The 22,356-nt window shown below is 49.2% G+C and overlaps 1 protein-coding gene across 4 annotated transcripts in view; it reads right to left on the bottom strand.

Annotated features, from left to right (window-relative positions):
- Positions 1-22,067, bottom strand: part of LOC134981013 (receptor-interacting serine/threonine-protein kinase 2-like) — an 86,089-nt gene extending 64,022 nt beyond the window's left edge. The window contains exons 1-2 of one of the 4 annotated variants that reach the window (XM_063948112.1): positions 21,729-22,067; positions 18,597-18,915 (exon numbers count right to left, since the gene is read on the bottom strand). In XM_063948112.1, coding sequence (XP_063804182.1) covers positions 18,597-18,915; positions 21,729-21,862 — 453 coding nt within the window. In that variant the 5' untranslated portion in view covers positions 21,863-22,067. Of the gene's footprint in view, positions 1-18,596; positions 18,916-21,437; positions 21,576-21,728 lie in introns of those variants that run through there. The other 3 variants (XM_063948110.1, XM_063948111.1, XM_063948113.1) reach the window with 3 other exon arrangements.
- Between the last annotated feature and the right edge of the window lie 289 nt (positions 22,068-22,356).

The raw sequence follows: 22,356 nt of genomic DNA, 5'->3' as shown, positions 1-22,356 counted from the left end.
CCCTCTGTTGGTATGCTGGCGGTCGGGCTCCCGGCGCCGGAATGCTGGTCGCCGGAAGCCCGAGCGCCGGCTTACCATACTACACCCCCTGAAAACGGTCAGTTGACACTCACAAACATCATATAATTGTCAATCTCCTTGCGTTCGCCCGTGCGAATGGATTCTTCGCAAAAACCCATCGCTGAGCGGCGATCCGCTTTAAACCCGTGCGATGCGCCTGCGCATTGCAGTGCATACGCATGTGCAGTTTAGATATGATCGCCCGCTGTGCGAAAACGCAGCCTAGCGATCAGGTCTGAATTACCCCCTATGTGCACTGCAGGTGGGGCAGATGTAGCATGTGCAGAGAGAGTTATAATAAGAATTTACTTACCGATAATTCTATTTCTCATAGTCCGTAGTGGATGCTGGGAACTCCGTAAGGACCATGGGGAATAGCGGCTCCGCAGGAGACTGGGCACAAAAAGTAAAAGCTTTAGACTAGCTGGTGTGCACTGGCTCCTCCCCCTATGACCCTCCTCCAAGCCTCAGTTAAGATTCTGTGCCCGGACGAGCGTACATAATAAGGAAGGATCTTGAATCCCGGGTAAGACTCATACCAGCCACACCAATCACACCGTACAACTTGTGATCTGAACCCAGTTAACAGTATGATAACCGTAGGAGCCTCTGAAAAGATGGCTTCCAACAATAAACAACCCGATTTGTTTGTAACTATATACAAGTATTACAGACAATCCGCACTTGGGATGGGCGCCCAGCATCCACTACGGACTATGAGAAATAGAATTATCGGTAAGTAAATTCTTATTTTCTCTGACGTCCTAGTGGATGCTGGGAACTCCGTAAGGACCATGGGGATTATACCAAAGCTCCCAAACGGGCGGGAGAGTGCGGATGACTCTGCAGCACCGAATGAGAGAACTCCAGGTCCTCCTCAGCCAGGGTATCAAATTCGTAGAATTTAGCAAACGTGTTTGCCCCTGACCAAGTAGCTGCTCGGCAAAGTTGTAAAGCCGAGACCCCTCGGGCAGCCGCCCAAGATGAGCCCACCTTCCTTGTGGAATGGGCTTTTACAGATTTTGGCTGTGGCAGGCCTGCCACAGAATGTGCAAGTTGAATTGTACTACAAATCCAACGAGCAATCGTCTGCTTAGAAGCAGGAGCACCCAGCTTGTTGGGTGCATACAGTATAAACAGCGAGTCAGATTTTCTGACTCCAGCCGTCCTGGAAACATATATTTTCAGGGCCCTGACTACGTCCAGCAACTTGGAGTCCTCCAAGTCCCTAGTAGCCACAGGTACCACAATAGGTTGATTCATGTGAAACGCTGAAACCACCTTAGGGAGAAATTGAGGACGAGTCCTCAATTCCGCCCTATCCGAATGAAATATCAGGTAAGGGCTTTTATGGAATAAAGCCGCCAATTCTGATACGCGCCTGGCTGAAGCCAGGGCCAACAGCATTACCACTTTCCATGTGAGATATTTCAAATCCACTGTGGCAAGTGGTTCAAACCAATGTGATTTTAGGAACCCTAAAACTACATTGAGATCCCAAGGTGCCACTGGAGGCACAAAAGGAGGCTGTATATGCAGTACCCCTTTGACAAACGTCTGAACTTCAGGCACTGAAGCCAGTTCTTTCTGGAAGAAGATCGACAGGGCCGAAATTTGAACCTTAATGGATCCTAATTTTAGGCCCATAGACAATCCTGCTTGCAGGAAATGTAGGAAACGACCCAGTTGAAATTCCTCCGTAGGGGCCTTCTTGGCCTCACACCACGCAACATATTTTCGCCAAATGCGATGATAATGTTTTGCAGTTACATCCTTCCTGGCCTTGATCAGGGTAGGGATGACTTCATCTGGAATGCCTTTTGCTTCAGAATCCGGCGTTCAACCGCCATGCCGTCAAACGCAGCCGCGGTAAGTCTTGGAACAGACAAGGTCCCTGCTGGAGCAGGTCCTTCCTTAGAGGTAGAGGCCACGGGTCCTCCGTGAGCATCTCTTGCAGCTCCGGGTACCAAGTTCTTCTTGGCCAATCCGGAGCCACGAGTATCGTTCTTACTCCTCTCCTTCTTATGATTCTCAGTACTTTTGGTATGAGAGGAAGAGGAGGGAACACATATACCGACTGGAACACCCACGGAGTTACCAGAGCGTCCACCGCTATTGCCTGAGGGTCCCTTGACCTGGCGCAATATCTGTCCAGTTTCTTGTTGAGACGGGACGCCATCATGTCCACCTTTGGTTTTTCCCAACGGTTTACAATCACTTGGAAGACTTCTGGATGAAGTCCCCACTCCCCCGGGTGGAGGTCGTGTCTGCTGAGGAAGTCTGCTTCCCAGTTGTCCACTCCCGGAATGAACACTGCTGACAGTGCTATCACATGATTTTCCGCCCAGCGGAGAAGCCTTGCAGCTTCTGCCATTGCCCTCCTGCTTCTTGTGCCGCCCTGTCTGTTTACGTGGGCGACAGCCGTGATGTTGTCCGACTGGATCAATACCGGTTGACCCTGAAGCAGAGGCCTTGCTTGACTTAGGGCATTGTAAATGGCCCTTAGCTCTAGGATATTTATGTGAAGAGACGTTTCCATGCTTGACCACAAGCCCTGGAAATTTCTTCCCTGTGTGACTGCTCCCCAGCCTCTCAGGCTGGCATCCGTGGTTACCAGCATCCAATCCTGAATGCCGAATCTGCGGCCCTCTAGAAGATGAGCCTTCTGTAACCACCACAGGAGAGATACCCTTGTCCTTGGAGATAGGGTTATCCGCTGATGCATCTGAAGATGCTATCCGGACCATTTGTCCAGCAGATCCCACTGAAAATAAGAATTTACTTACCGATAATTCTATTTCTCGGAGTCCGTAGTGGATGCTGGGGTTCCTGAAAGGACCATGGGGAATAGCGGCTCCGCAGGAGACAGGGCACAAAAAGTAAAGCTTTAGGATCAGGTGGTGTGCACTGGCTCCTCCCCCTATGACCCTCCTCCAAGCCTCAGTTAGGATACTGTGCCCGGACGAGCGTACACAATAAGGAAGGATTTTGAATCCCGGGTAAGACTCATACCAGCCACACCAATCACACTGTACAACCTGTGATCTGAACCCAGTTAACAGTATGATAACAGCGGAGCCTCTGAAAAGATGGCTCACAACAATAATAACCCGATTTTTGTAACTATGTACAAGTAATGCAGATAATCCGCACTTGGGATGGGCGCCCAGCATCCACTACGGACTCCGAGAAATAGAATTATCGGTAAGTAAATTCTTATTTTCTCTATCGTCCTAGTGGATGCTGGGGTTCCTGAAAGGACCATGGGGATTATACCAAAGCTCCCAAACGGGCGGGAGAGTGCGGATGACTCTGCAGCACCGAATGAGAGAACTCCAGGTCCTCCTTAGCCAGGGTATCAAATTTGTAGGATTTTACAAACGTGTTTGCCCCTGACTAAATAGCCGCTCGGCAAAGTTGTAAAGCCGAGACCCCTCGGGCAGCCGCCCAAGATGAGCCCACCTTCCTTGTGGAATGGGCATTTACATATTTTGGCTGTGGCAGGCCTGCCACAGAATGTGCAAGCTGAATTGTATTACACATCCAACTAGCAATAGTCTGCTTAGAAGCAAGAGCACCCAGTTTGTTGGGTGCATACAGGATAACAGCAAGTCAGTTTTCCTGACTCCAGCCGTCCTGGAACCTATACTTTCAGGGCCCTGACAACATCCAGCAACTTGGAGTCCTCCAAGTCCCTAGTAGGCGCAAGGCACCACAATAAGCTGGTTCAGGTGAAACACTGACACCACCTTAGGGAGAGAACTGGGGACGAGTCCGCAGCTCTGCCCTGTCCGAATGGACAAACAGATATGGGCTTTTTTGAGAAAAAACCCACCAATTTGACACTCGCCTGGCCCAGGCCAGGGCCAAGAGCATGGTCACTTTTCATGTGAGATGCTTCAAATCCACAGATTTGACTGGTTTTAAACCAATGTGATTTGAGGAATCCCAGAACTACGTTGAGATCCCACAGTGCCACTGGAGGCACAAAAGGGGGTTGTATATGCAATACTCCCTTGACAAACTTCTGGACTTCAGGAACTGAAGCCAATTCTTTCTGGAAGAAAATCGACAGGGCCGAAATTTGAACCTTAATGGGCCCCAATTTGAGGCCCATAGACACTCCTGTTTGCAGGAAATGCAGGAATCGACCGAGTTGAAATTTCTTCGTGGGGCCTTCCTGGCCTCACACCACGCAACATATTTTCGCCACATGTGGTGATAATGTTGTGCGGTCACCTCCTTCCTGGCTTTGACCAGGGTAGGAATGACCTCTTCCGGAATGCCTTTTTCCCTTAGGATCCGGCGTTCCACCGCCATGCCGTCAAACGCAGCTGCGGTAAGTCTTGGAACAGACATGGTACTTGCTGAAGCAAGTCCCTTCTTAGCGGCAGAGGCCATAAGTCCTCTGTGAGCATCTCTTGAAGTTCCGGGTACCAAGTCCTTCTTGGCCAATCCGGAGCCATGAGTATAGTTCTTACTCCTCTACGTCTTATAATTCTCAGTACCTTAGGTATGAGAAGCAGAGGAGGGAACACATACACCGACTGGTACACCCACGGTGTTACCAGAACGTCCACAGCTATTGCCTGAGGGTCTCTTGACCTGGCGCAATACCTGTCCCGTTTTTTGTTCAGACGGGACGCCATCATGTCCACCTTTGGTATTTCCCAACGGTTCACAATCATGTGGAAAAACTTCCCGATGAAGTTTCCACTCTCCCGGGTGGAGGTCGTGCCTGCTGAGGTAGTCTGCTTCCCAGTTTCCACTCCCGGAATGAAACACTGCTGACAGTGCTATCACATGATTTTCCGCCCAGCGAAAAGTCCTTGCAGTTTTTGCCATTGCCCTCCTGCTTCTTGTGCCGCCCTGTCTGTTTACGTGGGCGACTGCCGTGATGTTTTTCCCACTGGATCAATACCGGCTGACCTTGAAGCAGAGGTCTTGCTAAGCTTAGAGCATTATAAATTTACCCTTAGCTGCAGTATATTTATGTGGAGAAAAGTCTCCAGACTTGATCACACTCCCTGGAAATTTTTTCCTTGTGTGACTGCTCCCCAGCCTCTCGGGCTGGCCTCCGTGGTCACCAGCATCCAATCCTGAATGCCGAATCTGCGGCCCTCTAGAAGATGAGCACTCTGTAACCACCACAGGAGAGACACCCTTGTCCTTGGATATAGGGTTATCCGCTGATGCATCTGAAGATGCGATCCGGACCATTTGTCCAGCAGATCCCACTGAACAGTTCTTGCGTGAAATCTGCCGAATGGAATTGCTTCGTAGGAAGCCACCATTTTTACCAGGACCCTTGTGCAATGATGCACTGACACTTTTCCTGGTTTTAGGAGGTTCTTGACTAGCTCGGATAACTCCCTGGCTTTCTCTTCCGGGAGAAACACCTTTTTCTGGACTGTGTCCAGAATCATCCCTAGGCACAGCAGACGTGTCGTCAGGATCAGCTGCGATTTTGGAATATTTAGAATCCATCCGTGCTGTTGTAGCAGTATCCGAGATAGTGCTACTCCGACCTCCAACTGTTCCCTGGACTTTGCCCTTATCAGGAGATCGTCCAAGTAAGGGGTAATTAAGACGCCTTTTCTTCGAAGAAGAATCATCATTTCGGCCATTACCTTGGTAAAGACCCGGGGTGCCGTGGACAATCCAAACGGCAGCGTCTGAAACTGACAGTGACAGTTCTATACCACGAACCTGAGGTACCCTTAGTGAGAAGGGCAAATTTGGGACATGGAGGTAAGCATCCCTGATGTCCCGGGACACTATATAGTCGCCTTCTTCCTGGTTCGTTATCACTGCTCTGAGTGACTCCATCTTGATTTGAACCTTTGTAAGTGTTCAAATTTTTTTAGATTTAGAATAGGTCTCACCTAGCCTTCTGGCTTCAGTACCACAATATATTGTGGAATAATACCCCTTTCCTTGTTGTAGGAGGGGTAATTTGATTATCACCTGCTGGGAATACAGCTTGTGAATTTTTTCCCATACTGCCTCCTTGTCGGAGGGATACCTTGGTAAAGCAGACTTCAGGAGCCTGCGAGGGGGAAACGTTTCGACATTCCAATCTGTACCCCTGGGATACTACTTGTAGGATCCAGGGGTCCTGTACGGTCCCAGCGTCATGCTGAGAGCTTGGCAGAAGCGGTGGAAGGCTTCTGTTCCTGGGAATGGGCTGCCTGCTGCAGTCTTCTTCCCTTTCCTCTATCCCTGGGCAAATATGACTCTTATAGGGACGAAAGGACTGAGGCTGAAAAGACGGTGTCTTTTTCTGCAGAGATGTGACTTAGGGTAAAAACGGTGGATTTTCCAGCAGTTGCCGTGGCCACCAGGTCCGATGGACCGACCCCAAATAACTCTTCCTTTATACGGCAATACACCTTTGTGCCGTTTGGAATCTGCATCACCTGACCACTGTCGTGTCCATAAACATCTTCTGGCAGATATGGACATCGCACTTACTCTTGATGCCAGAGTGCAAATATCCCTCTGTGCATCTCGCATATATAGAAATGCATCCTTTAAATGCTCTATAGTCAATAAAATACTGTCCCTGTCAAGGGTATCAATATTTTTAGTCAGGGAATCCGACCAAGCCACCCCAGCTCTGCACATCCAGGCTGAGGCAATCGCTGGTCGCAGTATAACACCAGTATGTGTGTATATACTTTTATATGATATTTTCCAGCCTCCTGTCAGCTGGCTCCTTGAGGACGGCCCTATCTATAGACGGTACCGCCACTTGTTTTGATAAGCGTGTGAGCGCCTTATCCACCCTAAGGGGTGTTTCCCAACGCGCCCTAACTTCTGGCGGGAAAGGGTATACCGCCAATAATTTTCTATCGGGGGGAACCCACGCATCATCACACACTTCATTTAATTTATCTGATTCAGGAAAAACTACAGGTAGTTTTTTCACATCCCACATAATACCCTCTTTTGTGGTACTTGTAGTATCAGAAATATGTAACACCTCCTTCATTGCCCTTAACGTGTGGCCCTAATAAGGAATACGTTTGTTTATTCACCGTCGACACTGGATTCAGTGTCCGTGTCTGTGTCGACCGACTAAGGTAAACGGGCGTTTTAAAACCCCTGACGGTGTTTTTGAGACGTCTGGACCGGTACTAATTGTTTGTCGGCCGTCTCATGTCGTCAACCGACCTTGCAGCGTGTTGACATTATCACGTAATTCCCTAAATAAGCCATCCATTCCGGTGTCGACTCCCTAGAGAGTGACATCACCATTACAGGCAATTGCTCCGCCTCCTCACCAACATCGTCCTCATACATGTCGACACACACGTACCGACACACAGCACACACACAGGGAATGCTCTGATAGAGGACAGGACCCACTAGCCCTTTGGAGAGACAGAGGGAGAGTTTGCCAGCACACACCAAAAAACGCTATAATTATATAGGGACAACCTTATATAAGTGTTTTCCCTTATAGCATCTATTTATATATTTCTAACGCCAAATTAGTGCCCCCCCTCTCTGTTTTAACCCTGTTTCTGTAGTGCAGTGCAGGGGAGAGCCTGGGAGCCTTCCCTCCAGCCTTTCTGTGAGGGAAAATGGCGCTGTGTGCTGAGGAGATAGGCCCCGCCCCTTTTTCGGCGGGCTCGTCTCCCGCTCTTCAACGGATTCTGGCAGGGGTTAAATATCTCCATATAGCCCCCGGAGGCTATATGTGAGGTATTTTTTGCCAAAAAATAGGTTTACATTGCCTCCCAGGGCGCCCCCCTCCCAGCGCCCTGCACCCTCAGTGACTGCCGTGTGAAGTGTGCTGAGAGCAATGGCGCACAGCTGCAGTGCTGTGCGCTACCTTAAGAAGACTGAGGAGTCTTCTGCCGCCGATTCTGGACCTTCTTCTCTTTTCAGCATCTGCAAGGGGGCCGGCGGCGAGGCTCCGGTGACCATCCAGGCTGTACCTGTGATCGTCCCTCTGGAGCTAATGTCCAGTAGCCAAAGAAGCCAATCCATCCTGCACGCAGGTGAGTTCACTTCTTCTCCCCTAAGTCCCTCGTTGCAGTGATCCTGTTGCCAGCAGGACTCACGGTAAAATAAAAAACCTAAGCTAAACTTTTCTAAGCAGCTCTTTAGGAGAGCCACCTAGATTGCACCCTTCTCGGCCGGGCACAAAAATCTAACTGAGGCTTGGAGGAGGGTCATAGGGGGAGGAGCCAGTGCACACCACCTGATCCTAAAGCTTTACTTTTTGTGCCCTGTCTCCTGCGGAGCCGCTATTCCCCATGGTCCTTTCAGGAACCCCAGCATCCACTAGGACGATAGAGAAAAGTTCTTGCATGGAATCTTCCGAATGGAATCGCTTCGTAAGAAGCCATTTTTCCCAGGACTCTCGTGCACTGATGCACTGACACTTGTCCTGGTTTTAGGAGGTTCCTGACTAGCTCGGATAACTCCCTGGCCTTCTCCTCCGGGAGAAACACCTTTTTCTGGACTGTGTCCAGAATCATCCCTAGGAACAGTAGACGTGTTGTTGGAATCAGCTGTGATTTTGGGATATTTAGAATCCACCCGTGCTGACGTAGCACTACCTGAGATAGTGCTACTCCGACCTCTAACTGTTCCCTGGACCTTGCCCTTATCAGGAGATCGTCCAAGTAAGGGATAATTAATACGCCTTTTCTTCGAAGAAGAATCATCATTTCGGCCATTACCTTGGTAAAGACCCGTGGTGCCGTGGACAATCCAAACGGCAGCGTCTGAAACTGATAATGACAGTTTTGTATCACAAACCTGAGGTACCCTTGGTGAGAAGGGTAGATTGGGACATGGAGATAAGCATCCTTGATGTCTAGAGATACCATATAGTCCCCTTCTTCCAGGTTCGCTATCACTGCTCTGAGTGACTCCATCTTGAATTTGAACCTTTTTATGTAAGTGTTCAAAGATTTTAGATTTAAAATTGGCCTCACCGAGCCGTCCGGCTTCGGTACCACAAACAGCGTGGAATAATACCCCTTTCCCTGTTGTAGGAGGGGTACCTTGATTATCACCTGCTGGGAATACAGCTTGTGAATAGCTTCCAATACTGCCTCCCTGTCGGAGGGAGACGTTGGTAGAGCAGACTTCAGGAACCGGCGAGGGGGAGACGTCTTGAATTCCAATTTGTACCCCTGTGATACTACCTGCAGGATCCAGGGGTCCACTTGCGAGTGAGCCCACTGCGCGCTGAAATTCTTGAGACGGCCCCCCACCATGCCCGAGTCTGCTTGCAGAGCCCCAGCGTCATGCTGAGGACTTGGCAGAAGCGGGGGAGGGCTTCTGCTCCTGGGAAGAGGCTGCATGGTGCAGTCTTTTTCCCCTTCCTCTGCCCCGGGGCAGGAACGAGCGGCCTTTTTCCCTCTTGCCCTTATAGGGACGAAAGGACTGGGTTTGAAAAGACGGTGTCTTTTTCTGCTGAGAGGTGACCTGGGGTAAAAAGGTGGATTTTCCAGCCGTTGCTGTGGCCACCAGGTCCGATAGACCGACCCCAAATAACTCCTCCCCTTTATACGGCAATACTTCCATAAGTCGTTTGGAATCCGCATCACCTGACCACTGTCGCGTCCATAACGTTCTTCTGGCAGAAATGGACATCGCACTTACTCTAGATGCCAGGGTGCAAATATCCCTCTGTGCATCTCGCATATATAGTAATGCATCCTTTAAATGCTCTATAGTTAATAATGTACTGTCCCTATCCAGGGTATCAATATTTTCAGTCAGGGAATCCGACCAAGCCACTCCAGCGCTGCACATCCAGGCTGAGGCGATCGCTGGTCGCAGTATAACACCGGTATGTGTGTATATACCTTTTAAGATATTTTCCAGCCTTCTATCAGCTGGTTCCTTGAGAGCGGCCGTATCAGGAGACGGTAACGCCACTTGTTTTGATAAGCGTGTGAGCGCCTTATCTACCCTAGGGGGTGTTTCCCAACGTGCCCTAACCTCTGGCGGGAAAGGGTATAGTGCCAATAATTTATTAGAAATCAGCAGTTTTTTATCGGGGGAAACCCACGCTTTATCACACACCTCATTTAATTCATCTGACTCAGGAAAAAATAAGAATTTACTTACCGATAATTCTATTTCTCGGAGTCCGTAGTGGATGCTGGGGTTCCTGAAAGGACCATGGGGAATAGCGGCTCCGCAGGAGACAGGGCACAAAAAAGTAAAGCTTTTACCAGATCAGGTGGTGTGCACTGGCTCCTCCCCCTATGACCCTCCTCCAGACTCCAGTTAGGTACTGTGCCCGGACGAGCGTACACAATAAGGGAGGCAATTTGAATCCCGGGTAAGACTCATACCAGCCACACCAATCACACCGTACAACTTGTGATCTAAACCCAGTTAACAGTATGATAACAGAAAGAGCCTCTTAAAGATGGCTCCTTAACAATATAACCCGAATTTGTTAACAATAACTATGTACAGTATTGCAGATAATCCGCACTTGGGATGGGCGCCCAGCATCCACTACGGACTCCGAGAAATAGAATTATCGGTAAGTAAATTCTTATTTTCTCTATCGTCCTAAGTGGATGCTGGGGTTCCTGAAAGGACCATGGGGATTATACCAAAGCTCCCAAACGGGCGGGAGAGTGCGGATGACTCTGCAGCACCGAATGAGAGAATTCCAAGTCCTCTTTTGCCAGGGTATCAAATTTGTAGAATTTTACAAACGTGTTTTCCCCCGACCACGTAGCTGCTCGGCAGAATTGTAATGCCGAGACCCCTCGGGCAGCCGCCCAAGATGAGCCCACCTTCCTTGTGGAATGGGCCTTAACAGATTTAGGCTGTGGCAGGCCTGCCACAGAATGAGCAAGTTGAATTGTGTTACAAATCCAACGAGCAATCGTCTGCTTAGAAGCAGGGGCACCCAACTTGTTGGGTGCATATAGTATCAACAGCGAGTCAGATTTTCTGACTTCAGCCGTCCTTGAAATGTATATTTTTAAGGCTCTGACAACGTCCAACAACTTGGAGTCCTCCAAGTCGCCAGTGGCCGCAGGCACCACAATAGGTTGGTTCAGGTGAAACGCTGATACCACCTTAGGGAGAAAATGCGGACGAGTCCTCAGTTCTGCCCTATCCGAATGGAAGATTAGATAAGGGCTTTTATAAGATAAAGCCGCCAATTCAGATACTTTCCTGGCGGAAGCCAGGGTCAGTAACATAGTCACTTTCCATGTGAGATATTTAAAATCCACCTTTTTCAATGGTTCAAACCAATGGGATTTGAGGAAATCTAAAACTACATTTAGATCCCACGGTGCCACCGGAGGCACCACAGGAGGCTGTATATGCAGTACTCCTTTAACAAAAGTCTGTACCTCAGGAACTGAGGCCAATTCTTTTTGGAAGAATATTGACAGGGCCGAAATTTGAACCTTAATAGATCTCAATTTGAGACCCATAGACAATCCTGATTGTAGGAAATGTAGGAAACGACCCAGTTGAAATTCCTCCGTCGGAACACTCCGATCCTCGCACCACGCGACATATTTTCGCCAAATGCGGTGATAATGTTTCGCGGTGACTTCCTTCCTTGCCTTAATCAAGGTAGGAATGACTTCTTCTGGAATGCCTTTCCCTTTTAGGATCTGGCGTTCAACCGCCATGCCGTCAAACGCAGCCGCGGTAAGTCTTGAAAGAGACAGGGACCCTGTTGTAGCAGGTCCCTTCTCAGAAGTAGAGGGCACGGGTCGTCCGTGACCAACTCTTGAAGTTCCGGGTACCAAGTCCTTCTTGGCCAATCCGGAGCCACTAGTATTGTTCTTACTCCTCTTCACCGTATAATCTTCAATACCTTTGGTATGAGAGGCAGAGGAGGAAACACATATACTGATTTGTACACCCAAGGTGTTACCAGTGCGTCCACAGCTATTGCCTGTGGATCTCTTGACCTGGCGCAATACTTGTCCAGTTTCTTGTTGAGGCGAGACGCCATCATGTCTACCATTGGTCTTTCCCAACAGTTTATTAGCATGTGGAAGACTTCTGGATGAAGACCCCCCTCTCCCGGGTGAATATCGTGTCTGCTGAGGAAGTCTGCTTCCCAGTTGTCCACGCCCGGGAAGAACACTGCTGACAGTGCTATTACGTGATTCTCCGCCCAGCGAAGAATCTTGGCAGCTTCTGCCATTGCACTCCTGCTTCTTGTGCCGCCCTGTCTGTTTACATGGGCGACCGCCGTGATGTTGTCCGACTGAATCAACACCGGTTTTCCTTGCAGGAGTGGTTCCGCCTGGCTTAGAGCATTTTAGATTGCTCTTAGTACCAGAATGTTTATGTGAAGAGACTTTTCCAGGTTCGTCCATACCCCCTGGAAGTTTCTTCCTTGTGTGACTGCTCCCCAACCTCTCAGGCTGGCGTCCGTGGTCACCAGGATCAAATCCTGTATGCCGAATCTGCGGCCCTCCAATAGATGAGCCTTTTGCAACCACCACAGAAGATATACCCTTGTCCTTGGCGACAGGGTTATTCGCAGGTGCATCTGAGGATGCGACCCTGACCATTTGTCCAACAGATCCCTTTGGAAAATTCTTGCATGGAATCTGCCGAATGGAATTGCTTCGTAAAAAGCCACCATTTTTCCCAGGACTCTTGTGCATTGATGTACAGACACCTTTCCTGGTTTTAGGAGGTTCCTGACAGGTCGGATAACTCCTTGGCTTTTTCCTCGGGAAGAAAAACCTTTTTCTGAACCGTGTCCAGAATCATCCCTAGGAACAGCAGACGTCGGAAAACAGCTGCGATTCTTGGAATATTTAGAATCCAGTCGTGCCGTCGAAGAACTACTTTAGATAGTGCTCTTCCGACCTCCAACTGTTCTCTGGAACTTGCCCTTTTTAGGTCGTGCAAGTAAGGGATAATTTAGATGCCTTTTTTCTTTGAAGAAACATCTTTTCGGCCATTACCTTGTAAAAAAGGCCCGGGGTGCCGTGGATAATTCAAACGGCATCGTCTGAAACTGATATTGACAGTTCTGTACCACGAACCAGAGGTACCCTTGATGAGAAGGACAAAATTTGGACATGGAGGTAATCCTTGATGTCCAGGGACACCATATAGTCCCCTTTTTTCCGGTTCGCTATCACTGCTCTGAGTGACTTTATCTCGATTTGAACCTTTTATGTAAGTGTTCAAACCATTTTAGATTTAGACTATGTGTCACCAAGCCGTCTGGCTTCAGTACCACAATATAGTGTGGAAAAATAATACCCTTTTCCTTGTCGTAGGAGGGGTACTTTGATTATCACCTGCTGGATATACAGCTTGTGAATTGTTTCCAATGCTGCCTCCCTGTCGGAGGGAGCCGTTGGTAAAGCAGACTTCAGGAACCTGCGAGGAGAAGATGTCTCGACTCTCCAATCTTTACCCCTGGGATAATACTCGTACGATCTAGGGGTCAACTTGCGAGTGATCCCACTGCGCCCTGAGACTCTTGAGACTACCCCCCCACCTTGAGTCCGCTTGCACGGCCCCAGCGTCATGCTGAGGACTTGGCAGACGCGGTGGAGGGCTTCTTTTCCTGGGAAAGGGCTGCCTGCTGCAGTCTACTTCCCTTACCTCTATGTCTGGGCAGATATGACTGGCCTTTTGCCTGCATGCCCTCATGGGAAAGGAAAGATTGAGGCTGAAAAGACGGTGTCTTTTTTAGCTGAGATGTAACTTGGGGTAAAAAAGGTTGGATTTCCCAGCTGTTGCTGTGGTCCCCAGGTCCGATGGACCTACCCCCAAATAACTCCTTCCCTTTATACAGCAATACTTCCATCTGCCGTATGGGATCTGTATCACCTGACCACTGTCGTGTCCCTGACATCTTCTGGGAGATATGGACAACGCACTTATCTTGATGCCAGAGAGCAAATATCCCTCTGTGCATCTCACATACATATATATAGAATGCATCCTATTAAATGCTCTACATGAATAAAATATTTTCAGTCAGGGAATCCGACCAAGCCAACCCAGCACTGCATCTCCAGGCTGATGGCGATCGCTGGTCGCAGTATAACCACCGTATGTGTGTATATACTTTTTAGGATATTTTTCCAGCTTCCTATCAGCTGGCTCCTTGAGGGCGGCCGTATCTGGAGACGGTAACGCCACTTAATAAGCGTGTGAGCGCCTTATCACCCTAAGGGGTGTTTCCCAACGTACCCTAATTTCTGGCGGGAAAGGGTATAACGCCAATATTTGCTATCGGGGTAACCCTACGCATCATCACACACTTCATTTTATTTTATCTGATTCAGGAAAAACTACAGGTAGTTTTTTCACTCCCACATAATACCCTTTCTTGTGGTACTTGTAGTATCAGAAACACGTAACACCTCCTTCATTGCCCTTAACGTGTGGCCCTAATGAGAAATACGTTTGTTTATTCACCGTCGACACTGTATTCAGTGTCCGTGTCTGTGTCTGTGTCGACCGACTGAGGTAAATGGGCGTTTTTAAAACCCCTGACGGTGTTTCTGAGACGCCTGGACCGGTCCTAATAGATTGTCGGCCGTCTCATGTCGTCAACCGACCTTGCAGCGTGTTGACATTCTCACGTAATTCTCTAAATAAGCCATCCATTCCGGTGTCGACTCCCTAGAGAGTGACATCACCATTACAGGCAATTTCTCCGCCTCCTCACCAACATCGTCCTCATACATGTCGACACACACGTACCGACACACAGCACACACACCGGGAATGCTCTGACAGAGGACAGGACCCACTAGCCCTTTGGGGAGACAGAGGGAGAGTCTGCCAGCACACACCAAAAACGCTATAATTATATAGGGACAACCTTATATAAGTGTTTCTCCCTTATAGCATCTTTTATATATATACAATATCGCCAAAATCAGTGCCCCCCCTCTCTGTTTTAACCCTGTTTCTGTAGTGCAGTGCAGGGGAGAGCCTGGGAGCCTTCTCTCCAGCTTTTCTGTGAGAGAAAATGGCGCTGTGTGCTGAGGAGATAGGCCCCGCCCCTTTTCCGGCGGGCTCGTCTCCCGCTATTTTTGAAGTTAGGCAGGGGTTAAATATCTCCATATAGCCTCTGTGGGCTATATGTGAGGTATTTTTTGCCTCTAATAAGGTTTTTATTTGCCTCTCAGAGCGCCCCCCCCAGCGCTCTGCACCCTCAGTGACTGTTGTGTGAAGTGTGCTGAGAGGAAAATGGCGCACAGCTGCAGTGCTGTGCGCTACCTTTATGAAGACTCAGGAGTCTTCAGCCGCCGATTTTGGACCTCTTCTCTCTTCAGCGTCTGCAAGGGGGCCGGCGGCGCGGCTCCGGTGACCATCCAGGCTGTACCTGTGATCGTCCCTCTGGAGCTAGTGTCCAGTAGCCAAGCAGCAAATCCACTCTGCACGCAGGTGAGTTCACTACTTCTCCCCTAAGTCCCTCGTTGCAGTGATCCTGTTGCCAGCAGGACTCACTGTAAAGTAAAAAACCTAAGCTAAACTTTCTCTAAGCAGCTCTTTAGGAGAGCCACCTAGATTGCACCCTTCTCGTTCGGGCACAAAATCTAACTGGAGTCTGGAGGAGGGTCATAGGGGGAGGAGCCAGTGCACACCACCTGATCTGGTAAAAGCTTTACTTTTTTGTGCCCTGTCTCCTGCGGAGCCGCTATTCCCCATGGTCCTTTCAGGAACCCCAGCATCCACTTAGGACGATAGAGAAACCACTGGTAGTTTTTTCACACCCCACATAATACCCTTTTTTGTGGTACTTGTAGTGTCAGAAATGTTCAATGCCTCCTTCATTGCCGTGATCATGTAACGTGTGGCTCTACTGGACATTACGTTTGTCTCGTCACCGTCGACACTGGATTCAGTATCCGTGTCAGGGTCTGTGTCGACCATCTGAGGTAACGGGCGTTTTAGCGCCCCTGACGGTGTCTGAGACGCCTGAACAGGCACTAATTGATTTATCGGCTGTCTCATGTCGTCAACAGTTTTTTGCAAAGTGCTGACATTGTCACGTAATTCTTTAATTACTACCATCCAGTCAGGTGTCGACTCCCTAGGGGGTGACATCACTAACACAGGCAATTGCTCTGCTTCCACATCATTTTCCTCCTCATACATGTCGACACAATCGTACCGACACCCAGCACACACACAGGGAATGCTCTGATAGAGGACAGGACCTCACTAGCCCTTTGGGGAGACAGAGGGAGAGTTTGCCAGCACACACCAGAGCGCTATATATATACAGGGATAACCTTATATAAGTGTTACTCCCTGTTATAGCTGCTGTATTTATATATTAGCTGCCAATAGTGCCCCCCTCTCTGTTTTACCCTGTTTCTGTAGTGCAGGACTGCAGGGGAGAGTCAGGGAGCCGTCCTTCCAGCGGAGCTGTGAAAGAAAATGGCGCTTGTGTGCTGAGGAGAAAGGCTCCGCCCCCTTCACGGCGGCCTTTTCTCCCGCTTTTTTCAGGAAACTGGCAGGGGATAAATGCATCCATATAGCCCAGGAGCTATATGTGATGCATTTTTTTTTTTAGCCATATAAGGTTTTTATATCGTTTTTATTGCGTCTCAGGGCGCTCCCCCCCAGCGCCCTGCACCCTCAGTGACCGGAGTGTGAAGTGTGCTGAGAGCAATGGCGCACAGCTGCAGTGCTGTGCGCTACCTTATTTGAAGACAGGAACGTCTTCTGCCGCCGCTTTCTCCGGACCTCTTCGCTCTTCTGGCTCTGTAAGGGGGCCGGCGGCGCGGCTCCGGGACCCATCCAGGCTGAACCTGTGATCGTCCCTCTGGAGCTAATGTCCTGTAGCCAAGAAGCCCAATCCACTCTGCAGTCAGGTGAATTCGCTTCTTCTCCCCTTAGTCCCACGATGCAGTGAGCCTGTTGCCAGCAGGACTCACTGAAAATAAAAAACCTATTTAAACTTTTACTTCTAAGCAGCTCAGGAGAGCCACCTAGCTTGCACCCTTCTCGTTCGGGCACAAAAATCTAACTGAGGCTTGGAGGAGGGTCATAGGGGGAGGAGCCAGTGCACACCAGCTAGTCTAAAGCTTTTACTTTTTGTGCCCAGTCTCCTGCGGAGCCGCTATTCCCCATGGTCCTTACGGAGTTCCCAGCATCCACTAGGACGTCAGAGAAATTTGGGTGTGGTGTGTGAAAAACTGAAATCTAAATTGCAGTGTAAACATAAAGCAGCCAGTATTTACCCTGCACAGAAACAATATAACCCACCCAAATCTAACTCTCTCTGCACTTGTTACATCTGCCCCACCTGCAGTGCACATGGGGCCTAATTCAGATCTGATCGCTCGCTATCAGATTTTTGCAGCGCTGCGATCAGATAGTCGCCCCCTACAGGGGAGTGTATTTTAGCTGTGCAAGTGTACAAAGGCATGCGCAGCCGAGCGGTACAAAAATATCTTTTGCTGTTTCTGAGTAGCCCAGCACTTACTCAGACGCTGCGATCACATCAGCCTGTCCGGGGCCGGAATTGACGTCAGATACCTGCCCGGCAAATGCTTGTGTTTTTCCAACCACTTCCTGAAAACGGTCAGTTGCCACCCACAAACTCCTTCTTCCTGTCAATCTCTTTGCAATCGGCTGTGCGAATGGATTCTTCATAAAACCCATCGCTGAGCGGCGATCCGCTTTGTACCCATGCGACGCACCTGTGCATTGCGGTGCATACCCATGCGCAGTTCTGACCTGATCACAGCGCAGCGAAAAAAGCTATCGTGCGATCAGGTATGAACGACCCCCCATAGTTTTGTTCATTAGTTAACAAATTTACTGCTGCGATCAGGTCTTAATTAGGCCCATAGGGGGTCATTCTGACCCGATCGCACGCTGCAGTTTTTCGCAGCATAACGATCGGGTCAGAACAGTGCATGCGCCCGTCGCTGCACTACGACGCCTGTGCCTGATTGACAGGCAGAGGCGGACGATGGGCGGGAGGGGGCGAAACGGTGGCATTTGGACGACGTTTCGTGGGCGCGGTCCAGCCAACGCCGAAGCGGCCGGACCGTGCGGGGAGTGGCCCGCTGTGGCTGCGTGACGTCACACGCAGCCGCTGCGGGCTGGGGAGTGATGAGTAGCTCCCGGCCAGCACGCTAAAGCTGCGCTGTTTGGGAGCTACTCTTGAAGTGCAAAGGCATCGCCGCTGTGTGATTCCTTTGTACTTCTTTGGGGGGCCAGCACTGGAATGCGGGCGGACTAGCCCTGTGCTGGGCGTCCCCCCGCATGTCAGTGTGAATGATCGTAGCTGTGCTAAATTTAGCACAGCTACGATCAACTCGGAATGACCCCATAATCATATACTTTACACAAACAGATTATGGATCAATTTTACATCTAAATTTCATTTTCCGGGTCTACAGTCAGCCACATGCTTTGTGATTCTTTATCTGATCTGAAGAAAGGAATAAATTGCACTGTAATTTGTTCATTCAACTTTACACTACCCAAACAGATACAGTAGGTAAGTTGCCCGACTCATTGAATGACCAAGAACATTTCTATAATATTAGTGCACTAGAGCCACAAACCTGAACATCTAAGGACTTGTTCAACAGAACATTGCTCGGCTTCAGATCTCGATGGATAATCGGTGGCTCTAGAGCGTGATGGAGATAATTCATTCCCAGCGCCACCTGATGAATAATCTGAAACCTCAGTGACCATGGGACATCAAGTATTTTGTCAAACAGGGTGTAGAGAGATCCATAGGGCATGTATTCCATCACTAGGCCATATTCACAATGCTCTCCTTCCCGTTTATCGTATACACCGAGAAGACGTAGCACATAGGTGTAATTTGCTCTGCTCATCATTTCTCGCTCTTTCTCAAGATCACTGGAATCAGCACTAGAATAAAAAGAGAACGTAAATAAAACTCAACAAAAACTATAAAATGTCAACAGATTAAACCAAACCCTAAAGTCAGTAAGTGACACACCCAGGTAGTATGGTTCATGGTTCAGTATATAGCATTAGGCCTATCATCGCAGGGACAACTGCCACTCTATAATACTGGAAATTCTTTGTGAATGTAGACAGGCAAACCCACACTTTAAGGAGCATTTATGAATTTCCCACAGGGCAATAGTTTGAGAGTGTGAACACTTGTGACCAAAGTTTATTGATACAACTGAGTGACTTGAGATGTGAAAGATTCTTTAAGTGATAAAACTAGAGGGGGACAACAGGAAAAGGAGAGAGCGTGGGAGAAAGAGACATGGAAGAGGTGGCAAGTGATACAGTATATGGATGGTAGGTCGACCACTATTGTTCAACATGCATTAGGTCGACATTGACAGAAGGCCGACATTGTAAAAAGGTCGACGTGGCAATGGTCGACACAGGAAAAGGTCAACATGAGTTTTTGAGAACATTTTTTCATTTTCAGCTTTTGTCATTACTTGCCAACCACGTGGGCTATGATTAGTAATAGTTATCTGTGCCCACGGCATGGTGTGGCTGGCCCACTGTAGCTTCTGATGATATTGTCAGATTGACCTGCATGTACGGCTGACAGAGGGGATCGTTGGCGACCCCCGGGAACGCGCATCGACCACCATTCGCAGCATAAGCATTGTGCAATATTTTAGTCAATATCTTTCAGAAGGGGGAAAATGAGCGATATTGATTAAAATATCGCACAGTGTGTAAACACCTTAACACTGAACTGATGCTACATGTATACTAATTTGCTTTTGCTCTATTTGACTGACACACTATGTCAAAAGTGGCGGCCAGTAAGCCTATATTGGGCCTAATTCAGGCCGGATCGCTGTGCTGCAAATTACACTGTCCTGTGATCATATAGCCGCCGCCAGGGAGAGTGAAAATTTGCATGTGTACGCCGTGTGAAAGTTCCCCTCAGTCAGCGGACAGCTGCAAAACCATTCGCACCACACTCACCATCGAATGTTTTTCCCATTCTATGCAGTGTGTACAGTCTGTGCTCAGCTCAACACTTACTCCTCCAGTGCGATAGAATCAGACTGATCGGGGCTGGAGCTGACGTCACACACCCTCCCGGAAAACGCTTATTGGAATGCCGGCGTATTTCCAGACACTGCCCAAAAACGTCAGTTACCATCCACAAACGCCCTCTTCCTGTCAATCACCTTGCGAGCGTCCGCGCGATCGAAATTTTCGCACCATCCTGTCACTGTTTGGTGACGTGCCTGCGCATAGTACTGCATACACATGTCCAGTAGTTCGATAATCGCCCGCTGTGCAAAAACGCCCAGAAGTGATCAGGTCTGAATTGGGCCTATTATACCTAGGAACGTATTCAGTAAGGATTACAGAGTCTACGTTGTAGCAGAATCTGCAATCCTTGCAATCGCATGCTGGTGCCGCCTATTGCGGGTCAAGGCCGCCCAGCATGCAACCCGCCCGACACCCACTGCGATCACGCCTCAATTACAGCATGGTCGCAGAAATTGTGTATGACTCCTGCCGTTGCCGTCATTTTCTAGATTGGAGCTGCTGCACATAACGACACGCAATCACCCCTAAAACGCCGCTGATACGTCCGTTTCCCCAACGCCACCCCAAAAATACTTGCTCGCTGCCACACGCCCACTCCGCGAACGCAGTTAATGCAGTCCACTCACATTAACTGCTGGCGCAGGACGGGACCTTTCTAAAAAACTGCACTCGCAACGGGATTGCGATGCGAGTCTGCGACTTGTATAAGGCACGTAGCGCAGCATTAGCAGTCATCCACCCATAGACACAGTGGTCAGCTATATTTGTTACACACAATCGATGTTTGTTTCTATCCTATTTAACTGGCAAACATCGCTATATACAGTATATAGGATTACTACAATAACCCTCTCGCCCAGGACGGGATCCGGTCTGAAGATCGACACAGCCTAGGTCGACAATGTTTAGGTCGATCACTATAGGTCGACAGTAACTAGGATGACATGTTTTCAAGGTCGACAAGGTTTCTAGGTCGACAGGTCAAAAGGTTGACGCGAGTTTTTCAGGTTTTTTCCTATTTTTGAACTTTTCCATACTTAACGATCCAAGTGGACTACGATTGGAAATGGTAACGTGTGCGAGGCACCTTGCCCGAAGCATGGCGAGGGGACACGGTGCACTAATTGGGCTTCCCGGTCACTGTACGGGGAAAACGACACCAAAAAAACATGAAAAACTAATGTCGATCTTTTGAACTGTCGACCTAGAACATGTCGACCTAGAAACCCTGTTGACCTAGTGACTGTCGACCTATAGTGGTCAACCTAAACATTGTCGACCTAGACACTGTCGATCTAATGATCCACACACCCCCAGGACACCTATGGATTACACAGGTTCTGTGTCTGGCTAAATTACTGTATATATTAGCACATACAAAGACTTACATCGTAGTAATAATGACCAGTTACAGACGTGCACCTTTATTCATTGCTTCTATCAAAAAATTACTACTATATTCTAATACTTCTCTCTTTGTATATTGTGAGATAAATCACTATACGTGACATTGTAATTATCACCCACTGCACCTTCTACAGACAACAGTGGTTGTAGTGTGCCGGCAGGAAGCGGCACTGGGGTCACTGGGACCGGCATCAGCAGCAGCCAGACTCCTCACTGAGCAGCCAGACACTGCTGTGACAGCAGCAGCAGCAGCACTGAGCGCTCCTCCTCACCCCGAGCGTCTCCACACGGTCTTCAGCGCCACGTCCATGCCCAGCTTCCTGCTCCTGCCTCTCTGCACCACCCCGAATCCCCCGCTCCCCACCAGCCTCAGCTCCGTCAGGTCCCCTGCCTCCAGCGGCTGCATCCTGGCGTCCCCGGGACTGTGTCACTCTGCACCCAGCCTCCTCCTGCTGCCAGCCAGGCTGCTGCTGCTGCCGCGCCTCCTGCCAGTGCCTGGACCCTTTCTACTCTGCCATAGGAGGGAGGCGCTGTCACTCCACATACGTCACGCATAACGGCGCTGTCATGTTATTCACTGCTAGGAGCTCCGAGTCCACAGACCACTGTGCAACCCTCCCCTGTACTCCTGCATCCTTCACTATGACACCCGAACTCTCCCCCCTCTGCCTCCGGCTCCGTCACTTTGGGGTCAATTTACTAAGGTGGGAGATTTTTAGAACTGGTGATGTTGCCCATGGCAACCAATCAGATTATATCTATTATCTGCTAGAAGCAGCTAGATAAATGGTAAGTAGAATCTGATTGGTTGCTATGGGCAACATCACTAGTTCTAAAAATCTCCCACCTTAGTAAATTTACCCCTTTATGTCTGTCCCAGTCTCCGGGAGAGGTCTGGCT

The sequence above is a fragment of the Pseudophryne corroboree genome, chromosome 12 (genome assembly GCF_028390025.1).
Source record: "Pseudophryne corroboree isolate aPseCor3 chromosome 12, aPseCor3.hap2, whole genome shotgun sequence".
Taxonomy (NCBI): domain Eukaryota; kingdom Metazoa; phylum Chordata; class Amphibia; order Anura; family Myobatrachidae; genus Pseudophryne; species Pseudophryne corroboree.
This window is presented reverse-complemented; position numbering and strand designations above follow the sequence as displayed.